A 21,744-nucleotide genomic window follows, 5' to 3' on the forward strand; every position below is an offset into this window, starting at 1 on the left:
TCTTTAGTCACAGGAAGAGATTGACAACAGAAACTAAATATAATACTAAATATACTCTACTATAATAAAATTATGAGAATCATAATCTTTACACTTTGGGACCATGATTAAATAAAGTAAGAGTCATTAAAACATAAACATTTCAGTGCCTTGACAATGGATTTGATAATCTTATGGCTCCTAAGTGACTCACAGACAGGTAGCATATAGAGTGTAGATGTGCTAGACAAGAGTCAGTCCACATGCCATAAGGACACAGAAGGTCTGTGAGATTTTTTATCACTCTGTTCAGAAAGGCACATGATTTAAAGCTGATGAATTATTTTTGGATAGTTCCATTTAATATTTTCAGACTGCAGTTGGCCATGAATAACTGAACTCTTAGAAAGAATTACAGTTAATGGAGAATCAATTCTTGAACACTCTTTTTTTGAGATAGGACAGTGGAGAATCATTTAAGTTAAAAAAAACTTTCATATGTCATTTCCAAAGTTAAAAGCTAATGAAATCTATTATATACACTGATAGTTTATTGCTATATCTGCACTGAACACACAAAAGCCACATAACAGTTATGACTGAAATCCCCTGCTCACTCCCACCACTTCCTACTAATTCACTCATCTTTGTTTCTGTTGTGGCAACCCAATCCTGGTTGTTGCCTTCTGTTTTCCTACTGCTTACGACAGCAACAGAAGTTCTTAAGAATATCTTCCAAAGCCTTTGGCCAAAAGTAAAGGAAGTGAATACATTGGCGGGTAAGAGGATGATTCAACCTCTGTGAGTGCTGAAGTCTTGGTACCCCTTCTAAAACCACTGAGGAGAATCCAACAAGTTGTAATTACCATGATGCTCCCTGGCAGGAAATCTGTCAGTACTTCTTGGATTTCAACCAGCAATTCATTTAAAATAAGTCATCAAAGGAAGTGAATATCTACTTTGACCATTTTTAGGGAATATCTAACACCCCTAAAAAAATCCACGTGTGCTTGATACAGAGTTTTATAAAACTATGCTGCCTATTAGTGTTTTTAGCACAGACTATACACTGAATTTCATTAGAGAGTTACCACAAAGAAGAACCAGCATTTGCTCACGAGTTCTGCACAGAGAAATGAAGACTCAGTTTCCTACTAAGAAACTATACCTGTGTCCAAAATATTTATCAAATGCCACATTTTCCCAGAGAACCAAGGTCTCCCCAGGAAAGCAAGAAGACTGCTTTTGCAATCAGAACAGCTTCCAAGGCCCTCCTGCCAATAACAGCGTGGAATGATTTATTTACCACCAGCTTCGGAAACTTCCTTGGGAGCGCAGTGGGCAGCTATGAATCACCCTCACCCTCTGCATATAACATTACTGATCTCTTGGACTATTATATGAAAATCATACTTTGCATTTTTGTAAGGAATGTTTTTCCTGATGTCATCAGACTGTCTGGGAGTCAAAGTAGCCCCTGGTGAGCTGTGTACCTTGGAACTGGATATGCTCCAAAGATGTTTGCAGATGCTGCTTTGAGTCTGAGTCAACACACCTGATTTGGAAGGCAGCCATTGGCGAAGGCAGGCACAAAAGCCTCATTCTGGAGATTTAAAAGAAAATCTCAAACTAATTTTTAACTCCTTTACAGTTGACTCAAAGAAAGATTGTAGCCTGGAATTACTGTTTTTCATTATGGATAAGAAAATAAACCCAGAAGAATCAACCTGGGTCCCAATGACTGAGCACCGGCTCCCCTTTTGATACAGCTGTTGTTCAGTTGGTGTGCCAAAGTTGATATCACAACGTACTATACCAGGGGAAAAGTTAGCTGGAACCTCCAAATCTGTGAATTTTAATCCCACGTATATCCTCAATTTTCTGCATAGCTTCGGCATTGGACAGACTCCCTGAGCTAGCTGTCAGAGCTGACGAATGCACTTTGTCAGGATCTGGAGATGGCTATCGTTCTGTGGCAAGATCAAAAGCAGATGAGTCTTCTCAACCAAACATGCTCTTACAGGCAGCCATGGCTACAAGTGGTGTTATTGAGCCTCCATATAGGTAAATGAATAGCTCTTATCAATGGTGAATGATCAAGCTGAAGCCCTTTGCTGCCTAGATTATGTGACATTCAATAGATGCAACTGAGGATGCTTAATTCATAGAAAAATATTCCAAGAACACTTTTTTTTCCTTTCTTTGTGTGATTGAAGTTCTGTAAAAGGAGAGAATCAAATTTAGTGTAGCCTAAAGTATAGCATGTGACCTATAGGTAGAAGTCAAGTAGAAAGATGTTTCAGACTAACAGGATATTCCTTCTTCCCTCCCTCCTTCCCTCCTTCCCTCCCTCCCTCCCTCCCTCCTTCTCTCCCTCCCTCCGTCCCTCCCTCCCTCTGTCCCTCTGTCCCTCTGTCCCTCCCTCCCTGTCTTTATTGTTGGGACTTAATACCCCCTTTGCCCTTTGTAAATTTCCACAGGGAGGGCATGGGTTTTGGACTGACCTGGTTCTTTGTCTGTGCGGTGACTTTGTACAAGTTGGGATTAACCTCTCCCTCCCTCCCTCCCTCCCTCCCTTTCTCCCTAGCTCCCTCCCTTGCTCCCTCTTTCTCTTTCTCTCTTTCTCCTTTCTCCCTCCTTTGCTCCCCCCTCTCTTCCTCCTCTTTCCTCCCGCCCTCCTCCCTTCTTTTCCTTTCTTCTTGGTTTTTTGAGACAAGATCTTACTATGTACTTCAGGCTGGCCTTGAATTTGAGATCTTCCTGTCTCACCCTCCCAAGTGCTAGGATTACAGGTGTGCACCACAGCACTGCCTCACAAATTATTTTCTGACACAGCACATTAGAGGTGACGCCACAGTTCCAACTACCATGCACATCTAAAGAGGCAAGTGCTTCTTGACTGTGGTGGGACCAAAGAGCATCATGTTTAAATTACAGGGATTTGGGTTGCTATCTTTTAATGTGGCCAGTTAAATACATTTAAATTTTCATTGATTTTTTTTATAATGAGTTAAGAAATAAAGGATATTATAGGTTAAGAAGGCTAGAGAAGAAATAATGCAAGAATGGAAAATAGTTTTTGAAAGTAAGTAAATTCATTCAGCTTTATAAAATATATACTACTTATATAAACTAAAACATCTAACAATCAATGCTTTAACATTCTACATTGATACACATACATAAACACCACACAAATGTGGTTGAGGGAACACCAACTTGTGACAGGAGGGAGAATGGAACAGGAGGGTTAGGGTACTTAAACTTAGGTCACAATGTTTTATTTCTTTATGTAAAAATGATAATGCAAATTTTGTAAAACATTCACATTTTTCAATTTTGGATGCAGGAGCTTAGGTGTTATCTTATTTTCTATATGTAACTGTCTTCTCCTTGTTAAAAAAAAAAAGTAAAACTCTGCACTTGGCTACAATTCTATCACTTTTCTCATTCAGCATGTACCTGTGTTGCCCACTATTACAGATCCATAGGCCATTACCTGAGAGATGAGGACTATTTGCTTAGCAAATGCATCTTACATGTGGATTATGACCAAGGTCTGATGCTTATGATTCCTGCAGAGGACAGGGATGTCTATGTTCGAGCAAAGAACCGTGTTTCTACCATTGTTAATTTTTATCCCTACTTTCTTTACAGTTTATTTCAGATCTTGTATTTTCTTTGAAACTAGAAAAAAAAAATCTCCATGGTAACTTTGGTCATAGATGCCAATTATCTTTTGGGGCTATGAAAATATTCCCTCACTTCAGATATTATTCAGATTATATAATTTTCATAAATTTTAAAGCCCAAAGACTCCTTTTGTTATTGTAAAGTAATTCCACATTATAAAATATTCCATATTCTGAATATTTTCAATCATGAAAGCTTATTACTAAGCAAATCATGACATATACTATAAGTACTGCTAAACTTTACTTCTACAAAATCAATCAGAACCGTGACTTGAAATGAGATGGAGATATTTCTAGTGGCAGAATTGTTTGTGGTTCAATCAGATCTTTAATTTGATTTCATTACTTCAGAAAAATTAAGCACTACCCTTGGATTTTCTCCATTTTACCTACTTTGTCTTTTTTTTATGTTGTCTGGAATATGTGTTTATATGAGACAAAAATCCTGGTCAATGATATGTAGGAAGCTTTTTTTTAAGCAATGAAAAAGTGAGCACCTATGAAACATTTAATTTCTCATTTTATCTAGTTTACAGTTTTCAACTAATTTCATGAATAGTTTACAGCCTAGGGCTTTTGGGGTGTCTAGTATGGGTAAAGTAGTAATGTGCCATTTATTTTTAGCATTTCAGAAAGCTTACTTAAAATGTCCATATTATTCACCTTTGACTAGAATTTATCAGCATCATTCACAGTAGCTAGCCTCTGTGAACCAGGCTATCTGTGCCTTTATTTTGCAAGGAGAAAGTGAGAAACATTGCTTAATAAATAGATTCCATGGCCCCACATTTCGGGATATGAGCTCTATGGGGGGATCACATAAAGAATATTTTGGATTAAAAGTTATGGTGTGAACTATAAATAATCTCAATACTCTAAATGGCAAAACTAATCTGACTTGACTTTAGGATCAGTTAGAGATGCCCTTCAGGAGCACTAATGACAAGGATATATTCATCTCAACTTCTTTATTATTTTAATTTTACCTGATTCTGGCTTTATGCCCATGATTTATTTTCTCTAAGAACAAAGTATTAATTTCATTTAAAGTAAAAGAGCATTAACTTAATTCAAGATGGAATCTTCTGGAAGCTAATGTCAACCTTAGAAGGAACAATCAGGAGTAGGATCTGGGAAAGTAATTTTTTTTTTTTTTTTTTTTTCTGTCTTTTTGAGACCGTGTCTCCAGCCGGCCTGGAACTCACTACATAGGCCAGGCTGACCTCAATCTCAGATCTCAGGGAGATTCACTTGTCTCTGCCTCCCAAGTGTTCGGATTAAAGGTATGCACCACCACGTCCAGGACAAGGAAAAATCATTTTTAAAATAAGTAATCAGAGGACAGAACTGAAGATATCTATTCTCCAAATTCACACAGAGGAATTTTTGATTTCAGAATTCTGTCCCATCACTTTGAACTGGTGTTCAGCTGGGCTGAGATGTGACACCTTTGAATTTATCAAACGGTTTAAAAATATTTTTACATTGACCCTCCTAAAATAAAGGCCTCTAGATAGGCTGACTAGATTCACCAGAAGGGCAAGTAGTGGGGAATGGCTGGGGGTGCTGACATCACAGCAGACAGTAGCAGGGATATGAGAGTGTAAGGGCTCTAGTGGCGCATGTCTATAATTCCAGCACTCAGAGGGCTGAGACAAGAGGATTTGTATCTCAAGTCCAGCCTATACAAATGTATACATATATGTCTATACACACACACACACACACACACACACACACACACACACACACTGGTATGCTATGGTACTGAGTGACAGTCAGAGGACAACTTTAAGTAACTGGTTTTCTCCTTCCAGCATGCGATTCCAGGGATCCAACTCAGGTCACCAGGTTCTGAAGCAAGCACCCTTTACCTGTTGTGCAATCTCGCCGGCTCTCTATCAAGCTCTTGCCCTTCTCCTTGAATGTCTCAGAGCAGTACCCATCTGTCTGCCTTGTATACTTTTCAGTTCAAGTAAAACAAATCAGTTTCTGTTAAAGCTAGTTATTCTTCTGTAGGTCTAGGTTTTTCTTTATGGATTTTTACTTTGGAGATGTTAAGTTTCTGTTTTATAGAACATAGAATGCAGCCCCATTGCCTTTTCTTACACAAGTCTTATGTAAACAACACAAACCAATGTTATGAACAATCTCAGTGTGATGCTCAGCCTAATGATGAAATCTAAGCTTCTAGGTTTAGGCCCTAAGTGCAGCCAACATTTACTCCTAACAGCAATGTAAAGTTAATGATGCCTTTGGCATGTAATCTCATCTTTATTCATTCATCTCTAAGAGCACATTTTCTAAAAATCTCTCTTCATTCCTTGGGATGCTGCGGACACATCCACTTCCATTTGAAATTTTTTTTTTCTACTTTCCTGCCCCAGACTTCATTCTCCATTTTCTGAATCCTCACTGTGTGATGTATATCCTATTATCAAATAGATCTTATTTTGAATTAAAAGGTATTGCTTTATATGGAAACAGTCTTACATTAAAATGCCATTGCTTATTAAAATGGTTCTTACTTTATATCAAAATTATTTTTTACGCATGCCGTTTACATAAGACAATGATGGGAGAAAGTTATTGTGTGTTTATGGATGAAAACATAAACTTTCAGGAAAGCAACAAAACCAGAGAGTTGCTAAATTTTAAATCTGAATTTCGAATTTAATTGTCTTCAAGCTGGGTACTTTCTACCCCATAGTATGACTTTTCATAGTATGCTACAATGCTCAGCTCCACTAAATACTACATGTAACAACAATTATGAAAGTATTAAGTAAAGTCTTGGCTCAGCCTGCATATATTGAATATTGGCAACAGGCGGCAATGTTCTGAAAGACTTCCATGTGCTTGTTTTGTTAATCCTCACAACTCTTCCTTTTGGTCAGTAGCTATGTTACTCTTACTATACAGATGAGATGCCAAATGACTAACTTTCTTGACTGCACTCAGTTAAGAAGTGGCAGAACCAAGCTCTATGAGCAGATAATCTGGCTTAGGAACCCATCCTCTTAATAAAAGTTTACCTAAACTCTGATGCTGTCTCTCCTACATGAAACTATGGACATTAACTGTGTCTCAAAGATTAGCTTCAACTGGAGTCAATGCAAACTATGGAATCAAGACTTGGCTCTGGATCTCCGTTTATAGCTTCAACTGTAAAATTACAGGGAACAGGAGGGAAAGGGAGTATTCAGATGATTGAACGCATTGGGTTTCATGCCCATAGTTATTATGAAAAAAAAAGCATTTTTATTTTTGGATTTCTCCCCCTTCTACTCTTCAAATAATAAAGCAAGCTGGCAATTGAGGAAAAAAGGAGGAAAAAAATCCACAACCTGTTTCTGATTTGTTTGGGACTGCATCCAAGGTTTTGGGAACTACTCAAGGCTGTATTTTCAGAGTGCTCAAAGCAAATATTCTCATTTGAAATAACTTTGAGATGAAAAATAAACCCCTAAAACTATAAACTGTGTTGTGTCAAGAGTCTGTGTTAAAGATTTTTTTTCACATCGTAATGAAAACGAAACAAAAAACTTCGTTAGTTTACTTCATAGACCACCTGAGTATCAAACTCTGTATACTGATAATCTACCTTATTAAGCAAATTTAAGAAGGCGATGTTTAACAAGAACCATCAATTATAGTTGAAGATGGCTCAAAGAAGTAAAGTTCCTAAATTCTAATATATTAGAACGAGATGCATAATCACTATTCTAGTTATTTAAGAACTGGTAGAGTTTAATGATTAAGAAGAAAAATCAATTTCCACCATTGAAACTTTTTGGCAGTTCCAAATTTTCCTGTGTGGACAGTGGACATTCTTTGATAACACCAAATACTACTGATAGTTTCTCTTGAACACAGTTTGGATGCTTCATGCAAAGCTTGCATTCCTGGTTGCTGAGGGCTCGTGTGTGGGCCTTTATTCTATGTATTGTCTCGTACCTTTTATTTTCATACCTAAAAATGTCTTAACCTGCCCATCAGCTCTCTTTCTCTTTCTGGTCATCTTCACATATTCTTATTTGCACATTCATTTACTCAGTATTTACTCCACATCCCATACAATGATTTTACCATCATGGGAATATTACACTGAAGCTCCCTTCTTTGAGCATTCCATTTTAAGCAGAGCATGAGATTTTAGGTTTAGCCAATTAAAAAAAAAATCAGAATTCATTCATAAGGGCTCTCCTTTTGAATACTCACATCACACCTAATACCTCTGTTAACCTTTTCGTAATCTTAAAATAAGGCTGACTCCGTAGCACTTGTATTCATTCACCTACTGTTCAACAAACCACTAGTTTTTTAAAAAAAATTTATTTTTTATTTTTATTTTATGTGTGTGTGTGTAATTGCCTGCATGTAGGTAAGTGTACCCGTGTTGTGCAGTACCACGGAGGTCAGAAGAGGCTGTTGGATCCCCAGGGACTGGAGTTATGGACAGTTGTTAGCTGCCATGTGGGTGCTGGGATATGAACCTGGGTCTTCTGCAAGAACAGTCAGTGTTCTTAACCACTGAGCCATCTTTCTAGCCCCAACAACCCACTTGTTTTTAAAAGGTGTTATTCTTAAGTTGTAAGATGTTAGTAAGAACTTGAGTCAAGCGTTAGTAATTACAATGTCTAAGTCTTCTTAAGGTTTTATTGGGATGATTTATTTTTCAGAACAATATGTGTACCACTCAGGTAAAATAATACACAAGTAATTTCAGTATGAAATTAAAAATATGAAAAGGAAAAAAAAATATGAGAAGTGGTGTCTTGGTTTCTTGCATTTGCTTTGGGTTCTCTTGGGTGTAAGCATTTCTCATCCAGGTAGCCTCCCCAAAGTCTCCTGTACCAAAGGCCTGGTCCGTGACTGGTGGTGTTCTTTAGGGAGGTTCTGGAGACTTAGGAGATGGTCCTAGCTGGAGGAAGTGGGTAACTGAGAGCACGTCTTTGGGGGCTGTATCCTGACCCTGGTTCCTGACCTCTCTCTCTCTCTCTCTGCTTCCTCTGCACTATGATGTGAGCTGCTCTGCCATCCCTTCCCAGTCACCATAGGGCTGAAACTTCTGAAAACAGGAGTCAGAATAAATCTTTCCTCCTTTAAAGTGCTTCTCTTAGGTATTCTACCATAGCAATGGGAAAATGAATAATACAAACAATATTCTAAGAATAGGAAGGAACTGAAAAAGTCCTGGAGGCCACATCCAGTACTATCTAAAGAACAAGTATCCCAAGTCTGTCAAAACGTGGCTTGATGGAGTTGATTGGTTTCCCATCCTCTCTTCTTGCCAGTTTTATTCTAAGAATAACTTTCCCTTCCTTCTCTACTTTGTTATAAACACAGGCTCCCACTTTTTAAGGCAAATGTTCAGACTTATGGAGAGAGAGGAAATTCCTTTTAAAATAGCTTTGTGATTTTAGTCCCTGTGTAAGGGACTCCTACCCTGTCCCTTACATGAAATGAATCTTTTGTACAACAAAACAGACTGGATGGGAAAGAACATGATAAGAAAGCAGCCTTGTAGTTCTACACCATTTTGAGTCTAATCTCTCCACTGGAGGAGCTCAGGGTTCGCACAAACTCTCAATCACTGCTGCTCATGGAGATGGACTTTCACATCTTCATGTAACTACACCATTAGTAACTTCTTGGATCTTTGATATGTTTTGGATTGACAGACCTATTGTAATTGCAGTTTTGTTGTGGGAATAAAAATGTTCAAGGGAAAAGACTCCTATTAAGGAATATCTTGCAGCCAACTCAGAGATATTTCTAAGATCTTCATTTGGTCTAGTGAACCCTACAGATTAGGACATCTAACTCTATCGATGGGCTAGCTTTGCTGGATGTACTAACCAGTGGGAGGCTGGGGCGCAGCACCAGACTCTGACAGGAGTACCTATCTACCAAACTCACTCACTTTTAATTATTTGCAGGTCAAGGTAACAAGAACCCAAACCTGGGTTAAGGTTAAACACACTGTTTTCCACAGACTTTAAAGTTAGCTTTAGCTTTCTGTTGATAAGCACTGATAGAGTAAAGCTCAAATTCCAATGTTAAAAAAATACTTCTCTTTTAAAACCCATAAATAAATAAATAAATAAATAAATAAATAAATAAATAAATATAGACCATTTTAACTCTTTACACATTCCAAACACACACAGACACACATATACTCAGGTTTTAGAAGTAATAAAATATTTTATTGAGCTAAAGTCATGGCTATTTCATTTCATTATGAGCAGGATACTTTACAAATAAAATAAATCATTGGCAAATAAAACGTTGTGCTTTAATGATCTGAAAACACAACCCCCTTTTAAACAGTCACGAGGTATTTTGCTGATCTCACCAATTACCTGTCACACTGTGGCTGGAAATTCTGAACTGTTCCATTCGTTTATTAACTCAGCTAGGGAACTGTTTTTAAATTTTTATGAGAATGCTTGCGGTCAGATTCCTTCGTTGCCCTTACAGATGACGAAGTAGAGAGAATGCGTTTCAATCCGTTAGTGGTCTAAGCACCTGTCTTGTATTTTGCAGTGTAACTATAAACTGTGATACTAATTGGCTTGTTTCTTAACACCTTCTGGCTTATGCTGCCTCAATCTGGCTAGTCTTGCAATGGGGCATTCTGTGATCCATATTCAGCTCAAACTGTTATAGACCAGATGGCATAATTGGGTGGTCACACCAGGGGAAAAAAATCCCCAATGTTCCTAACCAAAAGACTGCCAGTTTTAATTTTAGATAGGAAAATAAACTTCATTTCTGTCTGCAGTATGGGTTAATATACATCATTTGCCCTTCTAAGAATACCTGGCATTACTCTAAGGCAGAGATTTTGAGAGTAAGATCTAGTAACAGCAGCTGTTCAAGATGGTCCACTGGAGAAATTATGAATAATTCCCATTCATATTTTATTTTTGACTATAGAAGAATGAAACAAAGCCTTTCAAATATTTATTTTATGTTGATTAATGCTGGTTTCCACTTCATTCCACATGGCACATGGCACTTACAATCATAGTCCCGATTTACTGAGGGAAGGCTGAGGTCCATGTTTGGATGGGCTGGCAGAGCTTTCCTCAATCATTTATTTGCTTTCAGATATGTTTTGATTTGCTTATGAGTAAACATAAATCATCTTAAGACAGCTAAAAGATATATACTTTGCTTGAAATTTAGTGAAAACACTGTAATAAAATGGAATGAGGAGTAAGACATTACAGGTATTTCTGTTGGTTTTCATATGAACTGTTGATGTGTTGACAGATTTGGCAAAATGTCTGCTTTCTACTCCTTTCTCCCCCAAATAATCATATCTTGAAATATGGACATACATTCACTGGCCTTGACATATCTGCTAAACAAAAATAATCATCATCTGCATGAAATTCTACACTTGTGTATTCAAAATGTGTGTTGTCAGATTTCTGCTGTGATGCTTATTTATGTGCTGTTCAATTTCATGTTCATGATAAATGCTTAGAAATTATGATTAAAATTTTCATTTAGTCACAAAGCCTGAAAGAAATAAAAAAAATGTTTGTACCTTAATAAAAATGGCTAGAAAGTCTTTGAAAAGCAATATGGTATTCATCTCAAATTTCCGTGATAGTAAACAAACATGCAAAAATTAGTAAAGAACCGAATGGGTGTGTTTATGAAACTTGTGTAGTAAAGGAGATCAGGAATATATCACTAACTGAAACACAGGGGTTCTGATGGGTCTCAGTTTATGCTACTTGCTAAATGTTTCAATGATGGAACTGAGTACCTTCACCTTCCATGATGAGCCACCGAGGAAAAGAAAAGTCATATTTTGTGGAAAAACTATGAAGTTAACAACAGAAGGAATTCCAGGCTGATTTATAGAGATAATATCATTAAAAAATAAATAGATTAGCTATTTTATCAAAGAAGTTAAAAGTGCATAAAATGGTACATGATGTTAATAGCATAATATTTTAATTAAAAACTCTAGTAAAAGATAGTGAATTCTTTACAGTATTTGAAATGAGATAGAGTGACCATAAAATCACTTGGTTGGAGTTATCTCATTGTGGAGAACTCAAACCTGTGATGTCATATTAAATTTCTTTACGAAGAGCAAACATTTCATATCTGTGATGACAAACAGTTGCCACTACTATTGTTCTAAGCATATATTTTTTAAAGAAACTAGACTATGTTTCCCCAAGATAAAGATGACATCAAACAGTGAGCAAGCAAGTACGGCATAATGAAACAAACAACCAATTATGATACATGCAAAGCACTGATAAAGGGTTTTGGAAATGTGTATCTTTGGAAATATGAATTCACTGTAAAAATGATTTGCTTGTATGCACTGAGGTCCTCAAACTAATTTTCTAAAAATCTCAATACAGTTCTCTAATCTGCTAAACTTTTAAAAAGAATAGCTGTGCTAATTTCAAGCATATTTGTCCCAAATGTATAAATGCAACTTTCCGTTTGTTTGCATGAATTCAAAGCAGAGATCTTTACTAGTTAAATTTTAATAAGGTCCTTCAAAAAATGGACAGACTGGATGAGAAATTTTGTGAAACGGCTTGGCAAAAAAGCTATATTGTATCTATTTGGCATTTATGTATATTGATGGTCTTTAAAGCTGAATACTGAAATAAACTGAAGTTTAAACCAGGGTGCTTCCTCTTGTTAAGATTTTAAAAAGTAACTTGGAGAGACTTACAAAACAGTTCAGTGGTAGAACACTTTCCTAGTATGTGCAAGACCCTGGATTCTATCTCTGGTCCCTCTAAAACAAAACAAGGAAAAACTGGAAGCAGTTTGAATGATCCCTGCCATATTACTTTCACTAAGAATTCTTTAAAAAATCTATAGATTAGTGCATCTCTCAGCTCTCACCAGAGAAGGTTCTTCTTGCAGTAGATGGCTATTAACGCAGAGACCCACAAATGGTCAACATGCAGAGAATAAGAGGCTGCAGAGTGCTAATCATAAATGGGGCATCTATATCACACACCTTTCCCCCAAAGCTCAGGGATCATTGTAGAAAAGGAGATGGAAAGATTGTAAGAGTCAGAGGTGGTAGATTAATGCAAGGAAACCATGTTATCTGGACACCACAGGGTAGTTGCACATGTGAACCCACAGTACTTAGGACAGCATACACAAGACCTATACAAACTCAAGCCAGACAGGGGCTCATGGATGGGGGAGGTGGACAGGAAGCCCCAGTTGTAGCTGAGGATCTATAGGTATTTGAAGGATGCTGGGAGAGAAAGTCAGGTTTCTTTTTTGGTAGGTTCAACCTGGTATGTTGAACAGACTCCAAGGGATAGACCCACACCCAAGAGTACTTGAGAAATAGATTAAACCTAACACATAAAAAAAATAATAGAGAACATGAAACCAGTGGAGGGTATTAAAGGTGAAGGTGGAGATGGGGGATGAAGTCTGAATATGATCAAAATACAGTGTATGAAATTCTTGAACCTACACAGGTATTTTAAAACTATTATTTATTTATTTATTTATTTATTTGTTTATATTTTTCTGTGCACATATGTACTGTGGCATGCATGTTGAGTCACAGGACAACTTGTGCGAGTTGGTTCCCTTCTTCCATCATGTGGGTTCTGGGGATTAAACTCAGATCATTAGTGTTCATGACAAGAACCTTTACCCACTGATGTACCTCACTTGCCCCTAAAAATTACAAGGAAAGCAAACTATTTGATATTACTAAAGGACAAAATAAGCTCAAGCTTAAAATTGGATATTTTTCATGTTTGCTTTACATACTATATTGGTACAGTATCACATTTAAATGATTTAGAAGAGTAGCTCTTGCCTGGGATGGTTTTACTCTTCAGATCACATTTAGCAGTGTCTAAGGAAACTTCAGGGCTGTCACACTGGGAGATGTACTGCTGGCATGCAGTCAGTGGAGGCCAACGGTGCTGCTAGACATTAAACACTGTGACGGTCACCTCCTGAGACACAGAAGGATTGGACCCAAAGTGTCAGGCCAAGAGTGTGGACTGCGAGAAGCCACACTTTATGTACATGAAATATTTAATATTTCAAATATATAGATTGGTACTTAATATTGGAATTGTGCGTTTTTAATTTTAAAAGTATGAAGAACATTTTAGAAGTTATGACTTTTGAGAGGCTGTAAGTTGAGATGCTGTTTGGTTCAAAGTGTACAATATCTGTTATCTGTTTCCATGCACCATGGTATTTTTATTTATGACTTCTCCCATTTTTCTCCCATGTGAATCATAGATCATAGATGGACAAGAGAAAGCTTTCTCAGTCATAAGGAAACATTTATATGATGTCTTTAGAGCTGATTTGTTATTTTATTTTGTTTTTATTAAGATGAGAACTTTCCTTAATTTTTTAAAAACTATACTTTAGGTCTAGCAATACAATTTACATATTAAAAAACACTAATAAGGTGATTTGATATAGTTTTTTTTTTTTTTGGTCTTTTTGAGACAGGGTCTCCCTGTAGCCAGAGCTGTCCTGGAACTCACTATGTAGACCAGGCTGGCCTTGAACTCACAGAGATTCGCCTGCTTCTGCCTCCCAAGTGCTGGGACTACAGGCGTGAGCCACCACGCCCGGCTTTTGTTATAGTTTTAAACAGAAGAAAAAGGGAATTTTTTCCTAGGGTAGCCTTAAAATCACTATGAAGCCCAGGTTAGCACCAAACTTGAAAACCTCCTGTCTCAGCATCCCAAGTGCTGAGATTTTAATCACGTCTCACTATATCTGGAGGATTCCTTCATTCAGTGCACAGATTTTATATTAAAGGTTTTTCTTATGTGATATATCAAACTTTTATTTTCTTTGTAAGAAGTTGCAGATCAATATAAATCAACCTTGTAATAGTGATCTAGGGCTAGAATTAAAAAGGCAATGAACATTTGAATGCAGACACACACACACACACACACACACACACACACCCCTACTTCTTAGGGTGTCTGATAAATGCAGATAGTTTTCCAAGCATTTTCCTCGAAACTGGGGAAGGATGGTAGAAAAATATTATATCAAAAAGTTAAAATCAAGTGTCTAAAGTCATTATTTATAGTGTAAGTTGTGAAAACTTTATAATGTCTATATTAATTATATGAAATACAGTATATTTTCAGTTGTTAAAACATGGAGATTGTTAAAGATTATGAAAATAAAAAGAATGCTAAGGATCACTGATGGTATTGGCTTTAATAAATCTACCCTAAAGCCTATAAATTCCAGAAAAACCAATACTCCCTTAAAAAACTGAGAATTGGGGTAGGAACTGTATGTTCAGAAAGTTCTCTAATTGAGCAGATATGTAGTAAATAGTACATGGGTGAATGTCAACATGCCCATCCTTCTAGATATGGAGAGAGACAGAGATACAGGCTTGTAGGCTTTTGGAACCCATGCAGTCTTAATTTCCACTATTCTATACAACTGAACCATATTCTGCAATTTTCAAGTAACCTTTAATTTTGTTGTCAGAGTGTTCTGAGACCACTTGTAATGACAGAGCATTAGTGCTCTGAAGTAGGAAAGAAAATGACAAAAATCTCATAAATATTGCCTATGGAGATGGCAAGTACAGGCAATAAATCAAAATCAGCGCTGCACATTCTGATGCTAAGATTGTGGCTTCTAAATGTATGTAGGGGGTGGGAGAAAGGAAACATCTTTTTTCTTCTTATTTCTATGTTAACTTGTCACCCATCCATCATTAAGAATTGCTTGCTTGTTTTCTTGCCTTCATTTTCTTCTTGAAATTGCCCACAAACACTAACCATTTATCTTGTATATACATATGTATGAGAAATATATATATTTCTATCATACGATATAAAATACTCAAGTAGGATTTGAGAGGGAACATGTCAGTTTCTTTTTCTAGTTCTTTGAAATGGAGACTGCTTGTTACAGCAGAATAATTATAAGGTAAAAATAAAATACAGGCTGGCATTAAAATGAATACAAAAGAAACCCTTAGATTGAGGAGGAACAGGGACCTTTACCCAACTTGGTCTTGGTGGTTAAAAAGTCTAGTCCTGTTTTATATGTCAGCCTTCCAAAATGAATTTTTAGCACAACTCTTATCTTGAATGGTGACAAACTAAAGCTGGTCAACAATGAAGTTAGAGCAATCATGGCCATGATGGTAGCAGGCCACAGACAGGCACTCATGCACTGGCCCTGCTCTCTCAGACAAAAGGTAACTATGGATTCCAGTTTAAACAAATTGTGGTATAAATGTGTAAACACTCCTCACAGAATTTCTGTTACTATTACAAAGATTTCCATCCCTGATAAACAGCAGCATAAATGGCACTCTTTATATCAAGAAGGCCAGACAGCTGTGGTGGCCTTGAAGGCACCCACAGTTGCTTCTAATCTTGCCTCTATCTCTGGTCCTCTCTTAGACTAAATGTGCTCACTCTGGACCCGCAGTTCAAAGGCATTCTGCTCTTCTTAGGCTCTCTCAGTAATCGCTGCCTCCTTTGCTGGCTCTGGGCTCACGGAGGGTAGGGACAGTATCTGTGTTTGTTTGGCTGCATCTTTAGTGCTTAGCATAATGCCTGACATGAATTCATGGTTGTTTGTTTCTAAGACTGTATTTTCTGTTTATCCTATTTTATGAGGTTTTGGCATTGCTTTTGAGATTTTTAAAAGAGATTTTGCATGTGTGTGTGATATACTTGTGTATGGTGTATACTTACATGTGTGTGCAAGTGAGTGTAGTCATGTACACATACGGAGACCAGAGAAGGGATAAGGTGTTCTGCTCTGTAACTCTCTGCCTTCGTCCCTTGGGGCACGGACTCTCACTGAAGGTAAAGCTTGTCATATTTGTTGCTAAGCTTACTGGCTAACAATCCCTTGTCTGTTTCACAGAGCACTGGGGTTACAAGCATATGCCGCCATGCCTGGCGTTTTATGAGTGCTGGGGATTTGAACGCAGGTTCTCATACTTGTACAGCAGGTGCTCTTTATTCATTGAAACTCATTTTGCAAAAGAAAATTGATTTATAAAATGTTAGTTATAATGTGATTTTTAAAAATGTAAGACAATGTAAGAGAAAGATGAAGTGGGTAAAAGAATAGCCACTTGTTCAGAATGATGGACTGTACAGTGTTATTGATGCTGCTGGTGTTTCCTGAAGTGGCTTTCCGAGAACAGTTCCAAGAACTTCAAACATGCCTTTAATCCTTCTGTTATCTCTTAGATACATGAAGCATTTTCAGTATCACCATATAACAGCTTTGGAGGCTGTCGGGTCTGAAAGGCACAAGTCCAGAAATGTTTTCCATTTGACTAAATGTTTGTTCCTAATTTTGCTCTTCACCTATTTTCATTTGGCCTAATCAAGGTTGACTTTTCCCAGTTTGAAACTATCATTTGTAGAGCTTTCTCTTTGCTGTCTTATAGTGTTAAAACCTGCTTATTCATTCTTTTTGAGTCTTCAGATCTCAAAAAGAGATATCTAATGTTCTGGGGGTAGGATATGGATATTAATTTATTGCTTTTTCCTTTATTCTCACTCAGAGACAAGGTCAATGACATCTCACAAAACTTTTACATGATAACATCAATATTACATAGATCCTGATAATGAATTTATAAGCACAAAGAAAATGAAATTTTCCTTCAATTTATTATTGGCTGAATGAGGCTCAGTAATGCACATGATCATACAGCTGACTTCTACACTCCCACCCACAGTGCACAGGGGCATAGCTGTGTATTACACACCTAGGTTATACCATTCACACCTGTGACACACTTTAGTTCTTGAAGCATGCAGAGTTAGAATGTATTAGTGTCTGTATTTTCCATATAGATCAAAGAAGAATGTCTTCCTTACTCTATCAGGACTCTCCAAATTTTTATAAAATATATGAATTGTGGGGCTGGAGAAGAGCACTGGCTGCTTTTGCAGAGGACCCAGGTTCGATTCCCAGCACCCGCATGGCGGCTGACAATCATTCGTAACGCCAGTTCCAGGGGATTTGACACCCTCTTCTGACTTCCTCAGGCATTGCATGACATGGATGCTTTTACACACATGCAGGCCCATAAAATAAAATAAAAATAATTAAAAGAAAATATTTAAAAACAAATATATGAACAGTGAAATCTTGAAGGATGTTGGAAAATTATTGGTACTAAAACCAAGGGCGTACTGTATTTAAAGGACATGATATTTGAAAACTAAAAGATTAACTTGGTTTTTCCTATGAACCAAATATGAATGGAAGGGGCTTCCGTTGCCACATTCACTGCTCACTGTATATTTCTTTTCCTTTGTTGCCTCTTTGACAGCACTGAAATTTCATCTGTTAGTCATCAGTTTGTCTGTAGTGTGGCTCTGTGTGATAGAATCTCAAAGCAATGCGTAATGAAATCTTGATAATTGAATGCATTTCACATAAGTATTTTTTGTATCTAAAATTTCTGTTTGTATGAGGACATATCCAAAATAAAATATAACTGGGTTACACTAAATGACGATTTCAAGTGTGGAAGACAACTTGACAGCTGATACAGGAAATGAGGTGACATTTCTAATACTGGAAAATCCTCATCATGGTGGAAATAAATGGAAAATATGCAAAAGAGGATCCATCTAATCGTGGAGAGAATCCTTTTTGATCCGTTTCGAGGTCTTGCTTTGTTTAAATACTTTCAGGAAAGTCGCTATTGTAATTTCCAGGATGCTGTTGGCAGGTGTTCAAGGTCGTGCTGCCTTTTGCCTTGTTAGGCGGAGCCTGGGGGCTCTGTGCTGTGATATGCGGCCTGCCGTGGTAGTGATGGTTGGTGCTCCAGCCTTCTCTTATCGCGGTGGACCTGGCACGTTGTCAAGTGTTACTGAAGAGCTCTCCTCTCTGCAGTGACTGCACTGCCAGCCACACCCCTGCAAGGGAGATGTGTTTTTCTTCAGGAACATGGAAATACTTCTCTTGGGGAAAGGTGTAAGGAGACAAATCAATTGCCACTTCCGAGGGGTGAAAATGGGGTCCCTTTGTACGCTTATCTTCATCCACTTCTAATTTTACTGATTTACCTCTGCTGAATTCCCAAGGAGGTAAAAAGGAGAAAACTACTGATGTGAGAGTTTGTGGCAACAAATGAGTGACAGAAGATGGATCTCAGGGAGATGAACTTGTTAGCTTGTGATTCCTGACTAGGGGGCAGGGCAGATATTGACATATTCAACACTATAAGGTAGTCATAGCACTTGTCCAGTCTGTCTCAGATGAGCACATGCAAAACATGTGCCTTTAGCTAATTAATCAACTCCTTCCCTCCCTCCCTCCCTCCCTCCCTCCCTCCAGTGAATATTGAGTGCTAGCATGTGTTGGACACTATTCTAAGCATAGTGTCAAATCAATGAAAGGAAAAAACAGCCTCAAGTCTCTTCCCTGTGGACGCTTACATGCTGATAAACCCTATACTCTGTGTTCTCCATACTGTTACAACAGAGCAAAATTGTTGCATCATTTCCTTAATGCTTTACAATTTTTTTTGTTAATTACAAAACATACTTACCATGGGAAACATTCTCTTTGTGTTGAGTTGGGGGAATCTGAATTTATTACGTGTGGGAAAAAAGAGAAAACACATCATTCATATGTGTGTGTGTGTGTGTGTGTGTGTGTGTGCGCGCGCGCGCGCGCGCACGCGCTTTAAAACCCAAAAAGGACATGTCTTGCAGAGAAATTTCCTTATACAGCAGGTGGTGATTAACACAGAGACCCACAGCTGGCTAAGGTGCAGAGAATGAGTCTGCAGACTGCATACTCTGAATAAGACACCTGTATCAAACTTCTGTCTCCCAAGGCTCAGGGATCATTGCAGAGGATGGGGCAGAAAGATTGTAAGAACCAGACCACAAAAATAGAGTTCCTAACTCCATGGTCTACAAATCTGCTGAGTTTCCTGATTTTGGTCTCTTGGGTTTATGGGATTTTCCTGAATGATATCTGATATTATTTGCAATTAGGCTTAAAGAAATTATGAGACATAAAAGATGTGATTTTCTGACATATAACTAAGAGACAGTTACTCATATGAGCTCACAGTAACAGTGACAACAAGCACAAGTCCCATGTAAACTCAAACCAGACAAAATTCCCAGCATAGATGTGGGAAAATGGGTTACCGCCCCCGCCCCAGGAACTATTTAGTAACTGATGGCTGCTGGGAAAGAGAGACTTAGTCTTGTTTAAGGGTAAGACTTTTAGTAGATTGACCAAGTTCTAGTGGATGGACACAAAACCTGACTCTATGGGCTTTACTATATATATAAGAGTACAGATATTTTGTGGGGGGTTAGTAAGAGGTGTGTAGATAAAGGAAGGGGTCTAAATATGATCAAAATATATTGTATGAAAATTGCAAAATTTCAATAAAAATTAGTATAATATTGACCAGAAACCTATATTTAAGAGCTAAAACTACTAAGGTCCTAGAAGAAAACATGAGTGTAAATGTCCATGATCTTGGATTTGGTACTGGGTTCATTTAGACATGAACTAAAAGTACAAAGAACAAAAGAAAAAATATGTAAACTGGACTTCATAAAATTGAGAGTTTTGGGCTTCCAAGGACACTAGTGAGCCAGGCATATGGTGGACATGGCAATCCTAGCATATGAGAATCAGAGGCAGTAGGATTGAGATTTTAAGACCAGCCCCTTTTAATAACCCCAGTCAAACCAACAACCTCCAAAACGACAGAAAGATCAGAGATGACCCCAGAAAGGGAGGCAATATTTGCAAATCAGTGACATTTTGTTGGTTTAACAAATGAGGAACATACATGAAAAGCTGCTCAAGGCCAGTAGACCTAAGTGAAATGGAAATTAGAGCTACAATGATAGGGCCAGCAGATGGCTCAGTGGGTATTTGCTGCTGAGCTCAGTGTTCTGAGTTGGATCCCCGTAACCCAGGTGGTGGAAGGAAAGAATTAACTCCCACAAGTTGTCCTCTGACAACTCTACATGTGTTTATATATATATATATATATATATCACACAATAATACACAACAAATAAATAAAACTTAAAAATAAAATGAAAAAACCACATATACTACTAGGATATTCATTCACAGTAAGAATAATAACAAGTGTTGAGGATGTAGATATATTGCCTCACACATTGCTGGTGAAGACTTTTATAAGAGTTCGGCAGGGCTAGGGATGTAGCACATCAATAAAACACTTTCTTAGCGTGAAGCATGGTGGGATCTGGGTTTAAAACTTAAAAATAAAATGAAAAAACCACATATACTACTAGGATATTCATTCACAGTAAGAATAATAACAAGTGTTGAGGATGTAGATAAATTGCCTCACACATTGCTGGTGAAGACTTTTATAAGAGTTCGGCTGGGCTAGGGATGTAGCACATCAATAAAACACTTTCTTAGCGTGAAGCATGGTGGGATCTGGGTTCTGTTTTGGACACACCACCCTACATTCACACTTAAAGCAGTTTGGTAGTCTCTTAGTAAATTAAACACATAATTACCATATAATCCACTAATTTCACACATGTGCACATAGTATTTGAAAATCAGGTTTTCAAATAAAAGCTTATATAAAAAATATTGATAGCAGCACTCCAAGAAAAAAAGAGTGGAGAGATGGATCAACAGATAAGACACTGGTTGCTCTGGTAGAGGAGCTAAGTTCAGTTCCCAGCACACACGTGGCAGCTAGTAACTGTCCATAACTCCAGTTCCAGGAGACCCAACACCCTCTTCTGGCTTCTGTAGGTGTTGCACATATGGGTGCGCTTGCACACAGGCAAAATACTCATACACATAAAATAAAAATAAATAAATTATTTTTTTTCATAGCAGCAGTAATTCACAATAGCCAAGAGTACAAAGATTCTAAACACCTAACACTGGATGAATGGATGGATAAATAAAAAGCAGTATGTTTATATGACTGAACATTACTCAGCCTTCAAGAGAACAAAGTACATGCTATAACATGGAAGAATTAAGATTTTTGCCAAATTAAAAAAAAAAA

General features: G+C 37.5%; 1 protein-coding gene across 4 annotated transcripts in view; it reads right to left on the reverse strand.

Annotated features, from left to right (window-relative positions):
• Dlc1 (DLC1 Rho GTPase activating protein) overlaps positions 1-21,744 on the reverse strand; it is a 441,479-nt gene that overhangs the window by 86,015 nt on the left and 333,720 nt on the right. Inside the window, exon 6 of one of the 4 annotated variants that reach the window (XM_029569843.1) lies at positions 17,787-18,616. The exons of the other annotated variants lie outside the window; for them this stretch is intronic. Coding sequence (XP_029425703.1) covers positions 18,561-18,616 — 56 coding nt within the window. The 3' untranslated portion in view covers positions 17,787-18,560. Of the gene's footprint in view, positions 1-17,786; positions 18,617-21,744 lie in introns of those variants that run through there. 4 annotated transcript variants of the gene reach the window in all.

The sequence above is a fragment of the Nannospalax galili genome, unplaced genomic scaffold (genome assembly GCF_000622305.1).
Source record: "Nannospalax galili isolate Female #2095 unplaced genomic scaffold, S.galili_v1.0 scaffold1282, whole genome shotgun sequence".
Classification (NCBI taxonomy): Eukaryota; Metazoa; Chordata; class Mammalia; order Rodentia; family Spalacidae; genus Nannospalax; species Nannospalax galili.